General features: G+C 40.5%; 1 protein-coding gene across 1 annotated transcript in view; it reads left to right on the top strand.

The window, feature by feature from the left end:
* Ttc3 (tetratricopeptide repeat domain 3) overlaps positions 1-18,768 on the top strand; it is a 106,465-nt gene that overhangs the window by 72,290 nt on the left and 15,407 nt on the right. Inside the window, exons 32-36 of the mRNA XM_013027424.1 lie at positions 2,218-3,226; positions 4,343-4,408; positions 9,568-9,729; positions 14,480-14,619; positions 18,150-18,218. Coding sequence (XP_012882878.1) covers positions 2,218-3,226; positions 4,343-4,408; positions 9,568-9,729; positions 14,480-14,619; positions 18,150-18,218 — 1,446 coding nt within the window. The remainder of the gene's footprint in view (positions 1-2,217; positions 3,227-4,342; positions 4,409-9,567; positions 9,730-14,479; positions 14,620-18,149; positions 18,219-18,768) is intronic.

Below are 18,768 nucleotides of genomic sequence, written 5' to 3'. Positions count from 1 at the left end.
TTTTGAGCTAGTATTAATAAATATAGTACACGAGGCCTTCAAGTAATTGAGAAGTAGTATGAGACAGAAATTAATGTAGATGTTAACTATTCTCCCAGAGTCCTGTTCTCCATCCTCATATGGTCATTTCTTCTATTTGCTTACTTCCATCATTCCTATTCTGTTGTTGTTGTTTTTTTCCTCAGAATTGAAATACTTCCAGAGATCATATTGATGACAATTTAGAAACAGAAATTATATTTACATTTCTTAAAATATCCTGGAATTTTCTTCAAACTTCCTCAACCAGGGCTGGGAAGATGGCTCAGTGGTAGAGTGCTTGCCTTGCATGCTTGAGGTCCTGGGTTCGATTCCTTAGCACCACATAAGCAAGAAGAAAAAAGCCGGAAGTGGCGCTGTGGCTCAAGTGGTAGAGTGCTAGCCTTGAGCTGAAGAGCTGAGGGATAGCGCCCGGGCCCAGAGTTCAGGCTCCATGACCGGACCCAAAAAAAAAAAAAAAAAAAAACTTCCTAAACCAAAGTTAAACTATATGTTTTTAGTGGTATTTTTTTCTCTTAACAGAATTTATTGTTACTGTATGGAAAGAAGTTTGTGACTTAAAAAAGACCTATTTCATTGTTTTCATATAGAATTTATATGATATAGTAATATAAAATTAAGTTACAGGTATATCTAAAAACATAATTATTTGCATTAAGAATTAAGGCCTTAATGGCCAGTGTGTTAAAGAAAACTGAAACAACTTCTGTATGTTAGGTGTTTAAAGTAGAAAAATACTGGACAAAGGTGTCAAGAATGCTAAGGTAACTGCTGCAAATTAACCTTTCTCAGCTTAGATGGGGAATTAGCCTGATGTATGTCTCATAGCACCTCTACTTGTAACATTTTATGAACTAGGGAACATCTGGGCCATCCACAAAGTCATTTGATACATGATAGGACAGAAACATATGCTATTTTTCAGATGCCTGTGGCCTGTCTGCCTGTATTCATAACATTGTATGGCTACAAATAGTGTTATAAATATCCAAATAGTCCTTTGCAGGAAAAAAAAGTTTCTCACCCTGATTTAGATAGTTGAAGCAAATTGTTTTGTATAGTTTTTCCTAAATCCCCATTTAGTTGTTTTAGTTAGCCACGTAAGTTTATAAGCACTATTGTCGATTCCAGAAAAGGTAGAACATACAGCCTAGCAGGAGAGCTAGGTGAATACTGGTAGCATTACATACAGTGTGTTAGACATAACAGTGACATTCTGAAATGAGAATCATGAGCATATACAAAGCAGTGATTTTCAAAAGGGCTCTCCTAGAATAGCAGACTTCAAATAACTTTTGAAGTTCTTTCCCCATGCTGACCAACATGCACTGGCATTCTGCAGGTCAATCTGTGTAGCAATGTAGTCACATAGAAACATGCACAGAACTGGAGTCACTAAGAAATTAGACTCTGCCTGTAATTCTAGCTACTCAGGAGGCTGAGAGCTGAGGACCACGGTTTAAAGCCAGCCCAGACAATAAAGTCTGTGAGACTCTTTATCTCCAATAAACCACTAGAAAACCAGAAGTGGCACTGTATCTCAAGTAGTAGAGCACTCACCTTGAGCTGAAGAGTACAGGGACAGCGCCTAGGCCCAGAGCTCAAGCCCCAAGATACAACAACAACAACAACAAAAATACAAAACAAAACGATTTTCCTTATTGGAGATTCAAGTCTTGAACGGCATTGATTTATTGATCAGATTTGATTAATTTTAGTTCTCTGAATGAGTGTACATTCCTGATCTGAAATTTTTTAATGGATTTACTGTATGCAGATAAATAGGACTTTTTTATTTGATTTCCTCTTTTCACTTGTTATTTTTATTTGACATTCTTGGGTTCCTCTTCCACCCGCCCAAAAAATAATTTTTTTTGTTTTTCACTGCTTTTTAAATCATTTACAGAATTATGTTTTTGAAATTGATAATTTCTTATCTCCTTTGGCTTTTCCCTCAAGAGTTACAAAGGATTATTTTCAGAGGAATGGAGAAGATTTTGTTCAGTGTATCACTGGTTTTAGTTAACCTTATGTTTGTTGTTATGTTTATTGTTGAAAGGATTTAAGATCAATGAAAAGTAGAAAAACATGTTTTGTTTTGCGATAATACAAATTTTTTCAAATATATGCAAGAACTTTCTTATAATAACTCACACGAATGGATTTTTTTTCCCCAAGTTATTTTTCTCAGTTGTTGGAAGAACATGGTCCTTTGGATATGAGTAACAAAATGTTCTCTGAAGAATATGAGTTTTTCCCAGAAGAAACTCGACAGATACTAGCAAAAGCAGGAGGTTTAAAATCTTTTCTCCTTGGATGCCCTCGTTTTGTTGTGATTGATAACTGTATTGCATTGAAAAAAGTTGCTTTACGGCTCAAGAAAAAAAGGAAGAAGAAAAACATTAAAACTAAAGTAGAAGAGATTTCAAAGCCAGGGGACTATTTACGTGTTAAACTGCCACTGAACCCTGCAGCTAGGGAATTTAAACCAGATGTGAAGTCCCAACCTGTGCCTGACGTGTCTTCAGTACCAGCTCCTGAGGATGTGAAGCCCCAGCTGGAATCTGATAGCTCTTCCAGTCCAGTTTCTGAGGAGAGCAAACCCATTGAGGTCTCTTCTGATTCTCCCACTCCAGCCTCAGAAGATGCAAATCACACACTAGTTCCCTCACATTCTCCCAAACCAGTTCCTGAGGAGGTGAAACCAACCTATTGGACTCAGTCCCACTTGGTCACAGGATACTGTACGTACGTTCCTTTTCAGAGATTTGACATCACCCAGCCTCCAACAACGTACATAAACGTACTACCAACGTTACCCCAGTATACCAGCATGTACACCCCTTTGGCCAGCATCTCTTCTGAATATCCACTGCAGAGATCAATACCAGTGGTGCCGTCCTTTGTAGCCAGTGACAGAGCAGATACAAACGCTGCTGCATATTTTGACAGTCATAATTTGAATGATGAGAATGTTTCTGGCAGCCAGATTGCCTCTGAAACACATGTTCTTGGGGAGTCTTTGAGAATATCTGAGAGATCACAGTGTAACCCAGGCAAAGCCGATACACCCCTGAGCAAGACTGATGGAGCTGATGACCACTGTGGGAACAGCATATACAAAGTCAACCCAGAAAGTACCAGTGCAGTGACAGATGTCCCATGTACCCAGGAGGTTGCCATACAGGTAAGACTGAAATAGAAAAGATAATAATGCTACAGTTAAATTGACCTTTTTTTGTTGTTTTGGTTTGTTGTTTTCTGGTCCTAGGGGTTAAACTCAGCTTGGGTGCTGTCCTTGAGCTTGTGCTGCAGGTTAGCACTCTTAGCTCTCCGTCACTTCAGCCAGTTCCGCTTTGGGCTTTTTTGGTGCTTAATTGGAGATAAGAATATCACAGACTTTCTTGCATGGGCTGGCTTTGAATCCTGATCCTTATATCTCAGTCTCCTAAGTAGCGAGATATATAGGCAAGAGCCATTGGTGCCTAGCCTAAAAATATTTTTAAAATATTAAATCTTTTGTGGGGCACGATAAATAATTTTGTCTGAAGGAAGCTTGGATCTAATCAATAATCCTTCCCTGACCAAAATGAGAAATAAGGTAAAATAGTCAGGTGGAACAAAAACATCACCTTCACAGTTAGTAAAGGCAGGGGGATAGAAAGAAGTGTCTACATCTGTAAGGAAATGCATGTCCCACCAGTGAAGCTTTCCTCTCACCAGCTTACCCAAAGTTAACAGCAGGGTCAACAAAAGCAGTCTCCGAGCCTAGAGTGTCTGCATAGGCTGGCAGCTCTACCAAGAGTGAATAAAGGAAGCAGTTGGATATGTATCTCAGTGGTAGAATACTTACCTAGCATGTAAAGACCCACAGCTCTTTTCCCAGCACCAAAATATATATGTACATCTTGCAAACTTGCATAAACACATACAAACAAAGAAGGAATAATCTTGTCTAGGCTGCTCAGCTTCTGCCAAACCTCAAGACGAATGAGAGTTTAAAAAGATAAGATGTAGAGAAACAAGTGATTTGTATGTTACCATCTTAACAAATCATGAAAATAAACCAAAGTTCCTTTAGAGTTGCCTCTGTAGGATGAGAATTCATTAAATGACTATTGAATTTCCTGTTTTTGAAGAAGCTTTGAAAAAATAAAAACAATGACCCAAATATGTATAAGAAGCATGAAACAATCAAAATAGAAAAATGTTCTTAGAAAAACGATGGGCATATACTAAAATATTATTATAGCTAGATTTACTAGAAAAATGGAAGAAAATGGATTTTTTTTGCTCTCTATAGGTGTCTTGCAACGTAACACAGCAAGCAGTCAATACCGATCCATATGGTCCTTATGAGGCACAACAGGTAAGTCAAAATTATATTAAACCAGGGTTGGGGCATAGCTCGAGTGGTAGAGCACCTACCTAACAGTGAGTTCGAACCACAGTACCGAGAAAAGTATTAAACTAAAAGAGTATTAAACTACAGATTTAATTGGGAATGATAAAACTATTATGAAGCCAGATAATTACATTCAAAGTTACCAGAACAGCAGCAACAACACAAAAAATTAGCAGGATATAGCTTTAGAATATAACAAAAAGTTTCTTGGTTTTCACTCTTGTGAGGAAAAGGGCAAAGGAAAATTGAGTTCTCACACATTTATACTTTATTTCAAGTATAATGGTTTTAGTGTTTTAACTGGTATAATAAAAATGTGTTTATAATTAAACTTATTCGGGCTGGGAAGGTGGCTCAGTGGTGGAGTGTTTGCCTCGCATGCATGAAGCCTGGGTTCAATTCCTCAGTGCCATATACACAGAAAAAGCCAGAAGTGGCGCTGTGGCTCAAATGGTAGAGTGCTGGCCTTGAAAACAAGCTCAGGGACAGTGTCCAGAACTGTCCACCAGTTCAAGCCCCAGGACTGGTAAATAAATAAATAACTTATTCACATAAATGGAATTGAAAGATCTTCACTTTAAGAATTACTTAGGCCGGGCGCTGGTGGCTCACGCCTGTAATCCTAGCTACTCAGGAGGCTGAGATCTGAGGATCATGGTTCAAAGCCAGCCCAGGCAGGAGAGACCCTGAGACTCCTATCTCCAATAAACCACCAGAAAACCAGAAGTGGCGCTGTGGCTCAAGTGGTAGAGCACTCGCCTTGAGCTGAAGAGCTGAGGGACAGCACCCAGGCCCAGAGTTCAAGACCCACAACCGACAAAAAAAAAAAAAAAGAAAAGATTACATAACTATGAAATTGCTGGAAGAGTATTGGATAAAATTCAAATCCCCTTTTAAACTAAAACTGGTGATCAAATGGGAATTGGTAAATATTACTTTTGTTGGACATGGGGCTCGAACTCTGGGCCTGTGCCCTGTCCCTGAGCTCTTCAGCTCAAGGTAGCACTATACCACGTTAGCCACAGCACCACTTCCAGTTTTCTAGTGGTTTATTAGAGATAAGAGTCTCACAGAGTTTCTTCCCCAGGCTGGCTTTGAACCTCGATCCTCAAATCTCAGCCTCCTGAGTAGCTAGGATTATAGACATGAGCCACCGGCGCCTGGCAAAGCTACCATCTTCTTAAGGTGACATATTACTACTATTTATTATTAACCTAAAGACATTAACTAGTGGAGCACCAGTGGCTCACGCCTGTAATCTAATCCACTCAGGAGGCTGGGAGCTGAGGATTGCATAGTTCAAAGCCAGCCCAAGCAGAAAAGTCTGTGAGACTTATCTCCAATGAACTACCAGAAAACCAGAAGTGGCATTGTGGCTCAAGTGGCAGAGCACTTGCCTTGAGCTGAAGACATGAGGGACAGCACCCGGGCCCAGAGTTCAAGTCTCATGACCAAGAAAAAAATATAAAAAGAAAGACATTAACGGACAAAAAAAGGCATGATAAAGACATAAGACTGAAAAGAGGAAGAATAATTTATAGAGGAAAATAAAAGAAAAATAATCCAATATGAGATTTAAAAAAAAGTTAATTGAATACTATTGAGGATGGTAAATAAAGATTTCTAGGAAGACATCACGGAATCTATCTGTATTCAGATGTGTGTAGAGACCAGTAAGGAAGAATATTTATATATTTGTTTTGCCTATATATATATTTTTGGTCCAATCATGGGGCTTGAACTCTGGGCCTGGGTGCTGTCCCTCAGCTCTTCAGCTCAAGGCTAGCGCTTTACCACTTGAGCCACAGCACCACTTCCGGCTTTTTTCTTTTTTCTTATGTGGTGCTGAGGAATCGAACCCAGGGCCTCAGGCATGCAAGGCAAGCGCTCTACCACTGAGACACCTTCCCAACCCCATGTTTTGCCTATATTTATTCCAGCAAAAAAATGCAATTTAAATGTCTATCAGTAGCAGACTAAATTATAGTGTGTCTGTATAGTAAAATAGTACATTATCATTTAACAATTAAGCTGTCCTAATATTAATAATGTAGAATAACTTATAAACCCAATAGGTAGCTAATGAAGTATTGTTAGAATTTGGTGTTACCTGCTACCATTTTAATAAAAACCTATAGTTTTAGCCAATTATAATTATTAGGCACCTATGTAATAACAATAAAAAATTTCAAACCTGAAAAAAAAATAAGTATTAGGGCTGGGAGGGTGGCTCAGAGGTAGAGTGCTTGCCTTGCATGCATGAGGCCTGGGGTTCAATTCATATAATTAAATAACTTGGACAATTTAATGATTTAAATAATTTAAAAATTTTAAAGTAGAATAACAATTTAAGGAGTTTTAACAAACTCAGTTATCAGTTAACTTAAATTTATAATGTCTTTTTTTTGGGGGGAAGGGGCTGGAACTCGGTCTGAGTGCTGTCCCTCAGCTCTTCAGCTCAAGGCTAGCGCTCTACCACTTGAGCCACAGTGCCTCTTCTTTATAATCTTTTATTGGTTATTTTGTTGTATGAATATACGGTAATTTATTTGACTTACTGTAACACATTTAGATTCTGTCAGCTTTGTATGTTGACAAATAGGACTGCAGAAAAAAAAAAAAAACTTAAGTCGACGTATAGTATATACCAAATAGACTATGTTTTATGTAGTACTTAGCTCTAAATCAAATAGGCTCTGTTGTTAATGAGTCTACATTTGTCATTCATAAATAAATACTTTGATCAGTTTTGGGCATATTCACAAATATATCTCACTGAAATGTGATGAGGTTTAAATGTAATAGCATGGAAGCGTCACCTCTCTACAGTCTCTTTTGGTGATCTTGAGTATATAAATTAATGTGATCCTTTTGCTAAATTAGGAATAAAAATAGAAGAAACTAAGCTGGACATTGGTGTCTCATGCCTGTAATCCTAACTACTCAGGAGGCAGAGATCTAAGGATCGCGGTTCAAAGCCAGCCCTGGCAGGAAAGTCCAAGAGACCTTTTTTTTTTCCGTCAGTCGTGGGGTCTGAACTCTGAGTCTGGGTGCTGTCCTTCAGCTCTTCAGTTCAAGGTTAAGTACTCTACCACTTGAGCCACAGTGCCACTTCTGGCTTTTTTCTGCTTATATGGTTCTGAGGAATCGAACCCAGGGCCTCATGCATGAAAGGCAAGCACTCTACCACTGAGCCACCTTCCCAGCCCTCCTTGAGACTCTGACCTCCAGTAAATCACTTAGAAAACTGGAAGTGGAGCTAATGCTTGCTTTGAGCTGAAGAGCAGAGGGCTAGCGCCCAGGCCCAGAGTTCAAGCCCCATGACCAACACCCCCCCCCAAAAAAAAAGGAAACCATAAAACTTGTTCCCGTGTCATAGTAAGATTGACCATTTAGTTTATTATTTAAACGCATGGTCTATTTGTAGTGCTAAGCTCTTGAGTCTGTCCAAGCTTAACCTGGAGCTCACTTAGGCACACTCACTCATCGGATCATACTAGCATAATTCACAGTTCTCTGATGAATCACAAAATTCCAAGCATTTACCTCCGGCCTTTTTATACTAGGAAGGTGCTCGAATAGGGGAAAGAGGGAGGTACAGAAGATGGCCCAGGTTTGGTGTCACTGGGCTAGATTTCCTCAGCCTGGCTGCCACAGGAGGGCAGCCCTCAGCAGCTAAGCAACAGATACTCTGTTCAGACCCAAGTATGTGACGGGCGACAGTCCCAGCTGTGTGAGAGATTTTTAAAAAGCCTTACACAAATTGCTGGCCAGTGTTTCACATTATAGCATAATTTCTGGGTTGTTTTCTTAAGTTGGTCCAAGAGACAAATAACTGAAGTCACGTCATTAATTGCTAAATTCTCTTTTTGAAATAAACAGCTACTTTCCATTTGAAACTTTTAAGGTTAGTTCCAAAACTAATGTTTTCTTTCTTTAGGTTTTTTTTTTTTTTTTTAATTTTGCCAGTCCTGGGGCCTGAATCTCAGGGCTGGGTGTTGTCCCTGAGCGTCTTTTGCTCAAGGCTGGCACTTTACCACTTTGAGCCACAACTCTACTTCTGTCCTTTTTTGGTAGCTTATTAGAAATAAGAGTCTCACAGACTTTTCTGCCCGGACTAGCTTCATTTTTTTTGGTATTTATGGTTTTTTTTTTTCTGTTGTTAGTCATGGGGCTTAAACTCTGATCCTGGGCGCTGTCCTGAGCTCTTCATCTCAAGGTGAGCGCTCTACCACTTGAGCCACCAGGGCCACTTCTGGTTTTCTGGTGGTTCATTAGAGATAAAGAGTCCCACAGACTTTCCTGCCTGGGCTGGCTTTGAATGCAGTCCTCAGCTCTCAGGTCCTGCTCGGATGATAGGTGCAAGCCACCGGCGCCCAGCTTGCTTTTAAACACTTTGAAAGCCAGGTGCTGGTGGCCTGAAGCCTATAGTCCTAGCTGCTCAGGAAGCTGAAATCTGATTGTAGTTTGAAGCCAGCCTGTGCAGGAAAGTTCATGAGATTGATGTATAGTTAACTGTGGTAAAACCAGAAGTGTAACCTTGGCTCCACTTTTGCTAGTCTTTAGTAAAAAACAAAACAAAAACCTAAGAGACAGTTGCCCAGGCCCTGAGTCAACGCCCCATGAGCAATCAAAACAAATTTTTAAATTTTGAATCTGTATACATTAACAATGTAAGAGTTTCATTGTCATCATTCTATAGACAAACTGTGTACTTTGAACTTATGCACCCCTCCATTACATTCCTAGTCATCCCTTTCTCCTTTCTCATCTTTTTTTTTTTTTTTTCCAGCCCTGCAGCTTAAACTCAGGCCTGGGCGCTGTCCCTGAGCTTCTTTTGCTCAAGACTAGCATTCTACCACTTGAGCCACAGCACCACTTCTGGCTTTTTCTGTGTATGTGGTACTGAGGAATCAAACCCAAGGCTTCATGTGTGCTAGGCAAGCACTCTACCACTAAGCCACTCCAGCCCCTCCTTTCTCATACATGTGTATGAGGGTGCACATGCGCATGAATTCATGTATGTGTGTCTGTGTGTATATGTGTGTTTGCATGTGTGTTCAGAACAAGATCACATATAGGCGTTTGAAGCAATGTTTAAAGGTTTTATCATTTCCTTTTAGGGGGATATTTCACAGATTGAAAAAGAGTACGAAAAAGAATATCACACATTACAAGAACAGCTTAAGGAAGCATATGAAAATTATGAGCAGATAAAACTCAGGAGCTCAGAAGAGACCAGGGATCTGGAAGAAAAGTTGAAAAGGAACATAGAAGAAAACAAGGTAATCCTGTCTGAAACCTTCCTTAAGTAGTCAGCATAATTAGGAGCATTCAAGTATAATTGTTGATGAGCCTCAATTAGCTGAACCACACATTGACTAAACAAAGAATTCTATCTCCAAATAGCCTCTTCGAAATTTTTCTCCAACATTTTCAAGTGACAATGTTTCTTGCACTGTTGAACCTCTACAAATTGCTTTTGAGAAAAGGGCTATAAATCTAGCTTTTCATTTATCTACAGTTCAGTTTTTTGGTAAACTAAAACTCTTTTCTAGTGACTACGTTTCATGTTAAATTCCTGACTATATTGAGAGGCATGTCACATTAGTCGTTCCAAGTCTGGAGCCAGACTGATGGAGATTATATCCAGACATGATTCTATTCTGATAGTTCTGGTCTTGGGTAAATTAATTAACTTCTCTGTGCTTTAGTTGCTTATCTGAAACCTTTGAGTAATAATTGTTCCTATTTTGTAGCTTTAAAACGCTTGTACAGTCATTAAAACTGCCTGGTACTACATAGTAAGGGTTCAGTGAGTATTACTGTTTTTACTATCATTCCATCATTTTCCTCCTAAGACAGCATGAAAATTACTCGTGGAATCTTTGGACTCCAACTGCCCTTCAAAGTATCTAGTTTGAATGTACTGCTCTGGAATTCTAGTAGATGAGATTGAGCACCAGTTACATTTAGCTGACTGGAGGATAAATACCAGTTAGGGACAAGACCAGATTAAATTAGTATGGCAGTGGAATTGTGATGTAAGGAAATTATGTTGTGTTTTTTAAAAACTTGTGTCTTTTGTTCAGAAAGGTAACATTATTTAAGAAGGGATGATTTTTATTCCAGAAGTCCAGATCAATAGCTAGAATAATGTATTAAATATTAGAGTATTTGCTGGGCACTAGTGCCTCATATCTGTAATCCAGCTACTCAAGAGACTGAGATTTGAGAATCAGTCTTCAGAGCTAGCCAAAGCAGACAAATTGGAAAGATTCATCTCCAATTGACTAGCTCCATTGGTAGAGTACCAGCTATGAGTGGAAAAATGATACAAGAGTGTGAGCCCTTGAGTTCAAGCCCCAGCATTGGAAAGGGAGGGAGGAAGAAAGGGGAAGAAAAAACAAGAAAATTACTTTAATGGAACCTTAAAAGAAAACTCCCTTATGGGTGAGGGGGAAACTGGGAAAGAATGAGGGAATGGAGGACACTGTTCTAAAGGAAATATGCTCATTACCTGACTTATGTAACTGTAACCCCACTGCACATCATCTTTACATAAAATTCATAAAAAGAACAAACTCACTACGATTTAAGTATACACAGAGGAAAAGGATTCATCTGTAAAGATTACTATTAGGATGTTTCCTAGGACTTATTGGGTGGAACTGGAAAGACAGAATGAAAAGAACAAAAAGAAAACTCTGCTTACTACATAACATAGGGAACATGAGTGTAATAAACTATGGAAGGTTTAACAAAATGAAATATTGTTACAAATTCAGTTTCAGTAAATCCATATGAAAATTCTTAGGGCCACCCACGTGAGCGACAGGCAGGCTGGGGCACAAAGGCACCTCAGCTTGGCAGTAGGTAAGTGAAGCGTATTTCTCTCTGACAGCTTTCCCGCCTTTATAAACTAGTGGCCGGTGCTATGTTTGCATAGTTCATCAAGGTTTTGCCATCTGTGCCCAAGGGGATGGCTGTGAGAGAGCAGCAGCACTGACTAATGTGTTCTGGCTCTTAGCTTGGTTTTTGTTTTTGAATTTGCCAAGTAGCCCAAGCTGGCTTCAAACTCTTGATCTTCTGCCTCTTTAGTGCTAGAATTACAGGTACGTACAGTGGACTGTTATTGTACTTTTTTTTTTTTTTTGTCGGTCATGGGGGCTCAACTCTGGGCCTTGGCTCCTCCCTCAGCTCTTCAGCTTTACCACTTGAGCCACAGCGCCACTTCCAGCTTTTTTCTGCTTATGTAGTGCTGAGGAATCAAACCCAGGGCCTCATGCATGCAAGGCAAGCACTGTACCACTGAGCCAACTTCCCAGTCCATGGTATGGCTTTGAGTCTGCTGTCATACTCAAAATCATAGTAAGTCTGATTTGTAAAGAAGCAATTATTTTGTCTCTAAAGTTATCAGTTAATTAGGTATTAGACTTCCCAGGTGAAATGTATACTTGTTACCTGTCAAGATAAACTGCTAGTCTGAGTGCCTTTGGTGTCTACACAAGAGCAAGTGGGATTGAGATGTGGTTACTATTTCATTAAAGAGGTGGCTAATACAAATAGCAGATGAGCTCATTGAGTATTTTCATTGGCTGAGCAGTATGTGTTTACACTTGCATATGGGGTTATAATTCTTTATGCCTTTTGTTACCTGATCTCCTTTAAATACTTGTTGCCAAGTAGGTTCTCTGCCTCAGCATCTTATAACCATGTGGTTGTACCTAATCTCCATGCCAAAGACCTGGGGATCCAAGGTGAGATCATTGGCTTAAAGTAGAAAAGCAGGATAGGAGAGAAACAAAGTTGGCTTGGCAGCAAGGCAGGCAAATTGACACTGGTCCTGGTACAGAAATAAACTAGGTAGAGGATAAGATTTTGTAAATAGAGTAAGCCTGGGATCAGTGAGGTTTTAGGAAGGGAAATGTGACAAGACTTGTTCCTATGCTTAGAAAACACCACTGAACTATTGTTTTAATTCTGTCACCCAGAAACAATAATAAACTCTTTCCTTCAGGATGACTCAAAAATCTTTAAGGAGCTAGACTGACTTGCAAGTTTGCCTCCCTAGAGCATTGAACTTGTTGTCCTTGACTAAAGGGGAAAAAATGTCCTCTCAGTTGGTATCACTTTGGACTTGTGGCCATTATTTCCTGTGGAGTGTGTATACATTGACTAGGATACATCATGCTTTCTGAGAACGCTTGTCCTTAGTGATCCACAGTGAAGTCAGGCAAGTCAGGCCCAGGAAACCTGACAGGAAGTAAAAACTAAATCCTCCTACAGCAAATGCGAGGCTAATATTTCATTAAGCATCCATCAATGATAGTAAAGTCTTGAAACTGTAGAATTTTTAACATGTAGCTTTTATTTAGTTCTTTCATTTAAATAATGCTCTGATAATGAGAAATGTTAAGATAGAGAGTGCTTTACTTATAAATGATGGGTATTTACAAACATGTTCATTCAAACCTCTTGCTACCATTGAATGAATTATTCTTCAAAAAGGACATAAAACTTCCCATGTGTTTCAAAGTTCAAAAATGAGCCGGGCGCCGGTGACTCACGCCTGTAATCCTAGCTACTCAGGAGATTGAGATCCGAGGATCACGGCTTAAAGCCAGCCCAGGCAAGAAAGTCCATGAAACTTTTTTTTTTTTTTTTGTCGGTCATGGGGCTTGAACTCTGGGCCTGAGCGCTGTCCCTCAGCTCTTCAGCTCAAGGCGAGCAATCTACCACTTGAGCTACAGTGCCACTTCCAGTTTTCTAGTGGTTTATTGGAGATAGGAGTCTTACGGTCTTTGGTCTTTCCTGCCTGGACTGGCTTTGAACCGTGATCCTCAGATCTCAGCCTCCTGAGTAGCTAGGATTACAGGCGTGAGCCACTGGTGCTGGGCTCCATGAAACTTTTATCTCCAATAAACCACCAGAAAACCGGAAGTGGTGCTGTAGCTCAAGTGGTAGAGTGCTAGCCATGAGCTGAAGAGCTGAGGGACAGCGCGCAGGCCCAGAGTTCAAGCCCCACGACTGACCAAAAAAAAAAAAAAAGAGAGCCAGACTCTCATTTCTGTGAGACTCTTACTTACCTCCAGTTAACCACTGGAAACCTGGAAGTGGCGCTGTGGCTCAGGTAGTAGAGCATTAGCCTTGAGCTGAGGAGCTGAGGGACAGCACCCATGACCACCACCAACAACAACAACAAAAGTTTCAAAGGCCGGGCTCCAGTGGCTCATGCCTGTAATCCTAGCTACTCAGAAGGCTGAGATTTGAGGATCAAGGTTTGAAGCCAGCCCAGGCTGGAAAGTCCATGAGACTCTTTATCTCCAGCAAAGCATCAAAAAAAGGCAGAAGTGGAGCTGTAGCTCAAATGGTACAGCTCTAGCCTTGAACAAAAAAAGCACAGGACAGCATCTAGGCCCTGAGTTCAAGTACCAGGACCACCAACACACACAACAAAAGTGTTTCAAAGATGTTTCAAAAAGCCGAAGCTGCGTGGGAAAGTTAACAAAATGGACTGGGTGGGTATCAGTGTTGCACCTCACTCTAGGGGAAAGAGAACTAACTTCTCTTCAGCAGGTCCCATTTCTCTTTTGTCAATCTGCCTGAGAGTTTGTTAAGTTTTCAAACAGAGGCATTCCATTTTTTTTAAAGCAAACAAAAAGTTTTAGACTTGGACAGACTACTTCTGGATTAAAGAAACATGGCATGTAGAGTGAAGTATGTATCCTTATGTGCACAGTGAAGCGCTTCTTCAGAGTACTTTCTGTAATGAGCTGGGTAGAGTTAGTGCTTAGGATGTGGTTGTGTTGTATGACTGTACCTCAGGGCTGGCCATTACAGCATAACCTGCCATGGGTGCTAGCTTGTGCATCTTTATTCCCCTAGAACGCAAGCCATTGTGGAAGCTAATACATTTTCACAATTCTGTTCTTTTGGACTCAGCTCTCCACCCCCTCTACCACCCCCCTCCCCCCCTGCAAAAAAAAAAAAAGTACATCGCTATTTATTCAGGTACTTTCTGAAATGTTTTAGATCTCCAAGACAGAATTAGATTGGTTCCTTCAAGATTTGGACAAAGAAATAAAAAAATGGCAACGAGAGAAAAAAGAAATCCAAGAAAGATTGAAAGCACTGAAGAAGAAAATTAAGAAGCTTTTAAATACCATTGAAATGTAAGTAACAGTTGAAAGGCAATACCTTTTCTTAACAACATTTGTGAAGTATATTTGTTGTTATTTTCACCTTTTATGTTTGATTTGGACTGGGCTCCAATGGGATGGCTCAGTACCTGTAATTGAGGATCTTTCTCCTTATATAGCCTCTCCATCTGCTGATTATACGATCTTGCCATGTGCTTTCGGGCATGGTAGCCACACTTCTGTGATGTTTAAGGTCCCTAAGGATGTAGAAACTGCAGTGCTTGTTGATAGTTCAAGCCCAAAACTTGTCATAAACATGATTTCTGCCACATTCAGTTGTTTAAAGTAAAGCCTCAGCCTATTTGGAGGCCACAATGTGTATTGACCTCCAAGGATACTTATAGTTTCTCTATGCTTGGTGCCATACAACAAGATGTTCTCCCCTACCCCTGAACAGCCCCCCCCCCCGGTCTTCGGGCTAGAACTCAGGGACTGGGCACTGTTCCTGAGCTTTTTTGCTTAAGGTTAGCAGCACTCCATCACTTGAACCACAGCCATAAAAATTTCCATGCCAATGTCTTTTTTTTTTTTAGGTGGATGTTGGAATCTGTGTTAACGAGGCTGACCTCAAACTTGAATTTTCCTGACTTAGCCTTCTGAGTAGATGGGATTCTAGACATGAGCCATCATGCCTGACTTGTCATTCTTTTAAATATCGACAAAGTAGTTCCCTTAGTAGACCACATTTAATGAAACTAACGTCTATAAAGCTCTGAATATTTGTGTAACTTAATTTTAAAAATGTGGAAATTGGGGCTTGGAAGGTAGCTCAGTGGTAGGGTGCTTGCCTTGCATGCATGGGTTTGATTCCTCAGCACCACATAAGCAAAAAAAAGCCAGAAGTGGTGCTGTGGCTCAGGTGGTAGAGCACTAGCCTTGAGCTGAAGAGCTGAGGGACAGCGCCCAGGCCCAGAGTTCAGACCCCATGACCGACAAAAAAAAAAAAAAAAAAATGGAAATTGCTAAGTGCCAGTGGTTCATGCCTGAATCTTAGCTACTCAGCAAGCTGAGATCTGAGAATCATGATTTGAAGCCAGTCTGGGAAGAAAAGTCTGAGAAACTCTTCAGCAAAAAGCCGTACTGGATACATAGTTTAATTGGTAGAGTATCAGTTAAGCATGAAGCCCTGAGTTCAAGCCCCCAAACCAGCGTGTTCTCTCTGTCTCTCTCTCCCTCTCATATACACACACACACACACACGTGTGTGTGCAAGCATTCATGTGCACGTGCCAAAAAAGAGAAGATTACACTAGTATCTTAAGCCTGTAATCCTAGATGCTCAGGAGGCAGAGATTGGAAGAGTGAAGAGTTTGAGGCCAGCCCTGGCTAAAGACCCCCACCTCAACTAATAGCTGGCTATAAACTGTCATTACAGCTGTACAGGAGACGGGGACTGAGAATCATAGTTCAAGGCTTGGATAGGCAAAGAAGTTCCTAAGACCCTCATCTCAATAGAAAAGAACTTAGGTGTGGTGGTGCATACCTGTCATCATAGCTATGGTGGTAATTCAATAGGAGAATTGAAGTCTAGGCCAGCCCAGGCATAAGAGCAAAACCTGTCTTGCAAAAAGGCCTAAAGACATGGCTGAAAGATTACAGTGCCTGCTTAGCTAGTGTGAAGCTCTGAGCTCACACCTCAGAACCTCAAAAAAAAAAGGGAGGGAGGACTAACTCATAATTCTTACATGGCAATTCAGGCATATTGTTTAAAAAGATAACAATTTTATAAGAAAAATTAATCAGGGGGGCGGGAGGAGGGATGGGAAGGAATAGGAAGGGGAAACAAAGGAGGAGGCTACAATGCTTGATAAGAAATGTACTCATTATCTTGCCCATGTAATTGTAACCCCTCTGTACAGTATGTTCACAATAAAAAAAGAAAAAAAACTATTTCTGCTGTGAAATAAACATTACTATTTTTTTCATTTTAGCTTCAAAACTGATTTTTTATATTTACATTTTTAAGTAACATCTTACTATCTTTTTTATCTCTTTCCTTGTGCTAGATCTCAAGGGGTAGAAATCTGTCTCATATTATTTAATCTCACTACCCATTAACAAATGACTGGGATATAAAAGAGCTCATGGTTGGTACAGGGATACTGCCCACTAGTGACTGACAGCATATGTAATCAGTGAAGGTGCAGCCCAGGAGGAGGAGTTTGAGAGTGGAAGAATCACTTAAAAAGAAGTTAAATGGAACAGGGTGCTGGTGGCCCACCCCTGTAATCCTAGCTACTCTGAAGGATGCGATCTGATGATTGAGGTTCAAAGCCAGCCGGGGCAGGAAAACCAGAAAACTGGAAATGGCGCTGTGGCTTGAAGTGGTAGAGCAGTAGCCTTGAGTGAAAAAGCTCAGGGACATCGCGCAGGCCCTGAGTTCAAATCCCATGACCATAAAATAAAGTGAGATGGCATTTAAAGTAGATCTTATTAGAAATGTTTAGAAACTACACAGGAAAGGTATATAGTTGTCCTGGGTTTTTTTGTTTTTGTTTTTGTTTTGTCGGTCATGGAGCTAGAACTCTGGGCTTGGGCACTGTCCCTGTGCTCTTCAGCTTAAGGTGAGTGCTCTGCCACTTGAGCCACAAAGCCACTTCTGGTTTTCTAGTGGATTATTGGAGGTAAGAGTCTCATGGGCTTTCCTGCCTGGGCTGGACTTTGAACCGTGATTCTCAGATCTCAGCCTCCTGAGTAGCTAGGATTACAGGCATGAGCCACCAGTGCCCAGCTAGTTGTCCTTTTTTTATTTTTTATTTTTTGTCGGTCATGGGGCTTGAACTCTGGGCCTGGGCGCTGTCCTTCAGCTCAAGGCGAGCGCTCTACCACTTGAGCTACAGCGCCACTTCTGGTTTTCTGGTGGTTTATTGGAGATAGGAGTCTCACGGTCTCTCCTGCCCGGGCTGGCTTTGAACCGCGATCCTCAGATCTCAGCCTCCTGAGTAGCTAGGATTACAGGCGTGAGCCACCAGCGCCCGGCTTTTAATAATGTTTTAAATCGCCGAGGTTCTGAGTGCTCTATATCGTTTTGTTTTTTTTTTTTTTGTCGGTTGTGGGGCCTGAACTCTGGGCCTGGGCGCTGTCTCTCAGCTCTTCAACTCAAGGCAAGCGCTCTACCACTTGAGCTACAGCGCCACTTCCTACTTGTCCTGTTATAACTGTGAAGTCATAGATTGTCCTCTGAGCAAGAGTCACTGCTTCTACCAAAACTGACTGAGAGCCTGTGCTCCTAGCTTCCAGCTGAAGTCACCTGCAGTGTGCTTCCTGGGTGATATATCTGTAAGCAGAGTGAAGCAAAAGCGAATCTCCCCTCCAAGTGCAAAAGAAAATTTCTCGAAAGGAAAACAACCTCAATTCCTTGCCCATTTATAACCTAGAAATGAAACAAAATATAAAAGCATTTTAAAAACTAAAAATGCTTGTATAGATATGGTGTAATTTACTGGATAGGATGTTTTGAAAAACTCTGCAGGCTAATTAAACTAGTTACTCTTGTTTTGTAGGTCCACCCAGAAAAATGATGTCATGGACAAGAACCAGGAACTTTTTCCCGACCAGTCCCTTGAAAGCAGGCAGGCTATTTTTATTATCTTACACTTTTTCTAACAGAAATATAACCATACTCTAGTCTTTTAAATATTTTGTTGCTTATGTGTTTGTTTTAAATACCTATCTAGCCAGGCTCCAGTTGCCCACACCTATAATCCTAGCTACTTAGGAGGCTGAGATCTGATGGTGAAGGTTCAAAGTCAGCCAGGCAGGAAAATCTGTGAGAGACTTTTATCTCCAGTTTACCACCAAAAAGCCAAGAATGAGGCTGTGCCTTTAGTGGTACAGTGCTAGCCTTGAGCACAAAACTCAAGAGACAACAACCAAGACATAACAATTACCTATTTTATTTTCATTTCATTTTGAAACTAAGTATAAATAAGTATTATTTCTATATTTTCTTTAGGTATTTTTATTTTACCAGGCAATATAAAGAAATCGTGAATGTATTGTTTTCAGTTACTCTTATTTATTTGAATTAACTTGAAACTAAAGGTGTGTTGGAAAACTTTTTGAGGTTGAGGGTGTCACTAGATGGTAGAAGTGCTTTTCTGGGTTTGTAATACACAAGGG

Source organism: Dipodomys ordii, unplaced genomic scaffold (genome assembly GCF_000151885.1).
Source record: "Dipodomys ordii isolate 6190 unplaced genomic scaffold, Dord_2.0 Scaffold104, whole genome shotgun sequence".
Lineage (NCBI taxonomy): Eukaryota > Metazoa > Chordata > Mammalia > Rodentia > Heteromyidae > Dipodomys > Dipodomys ordii.
This window is presented reverse-complemented; position numbering and strand designations above follow the sequence as displayed.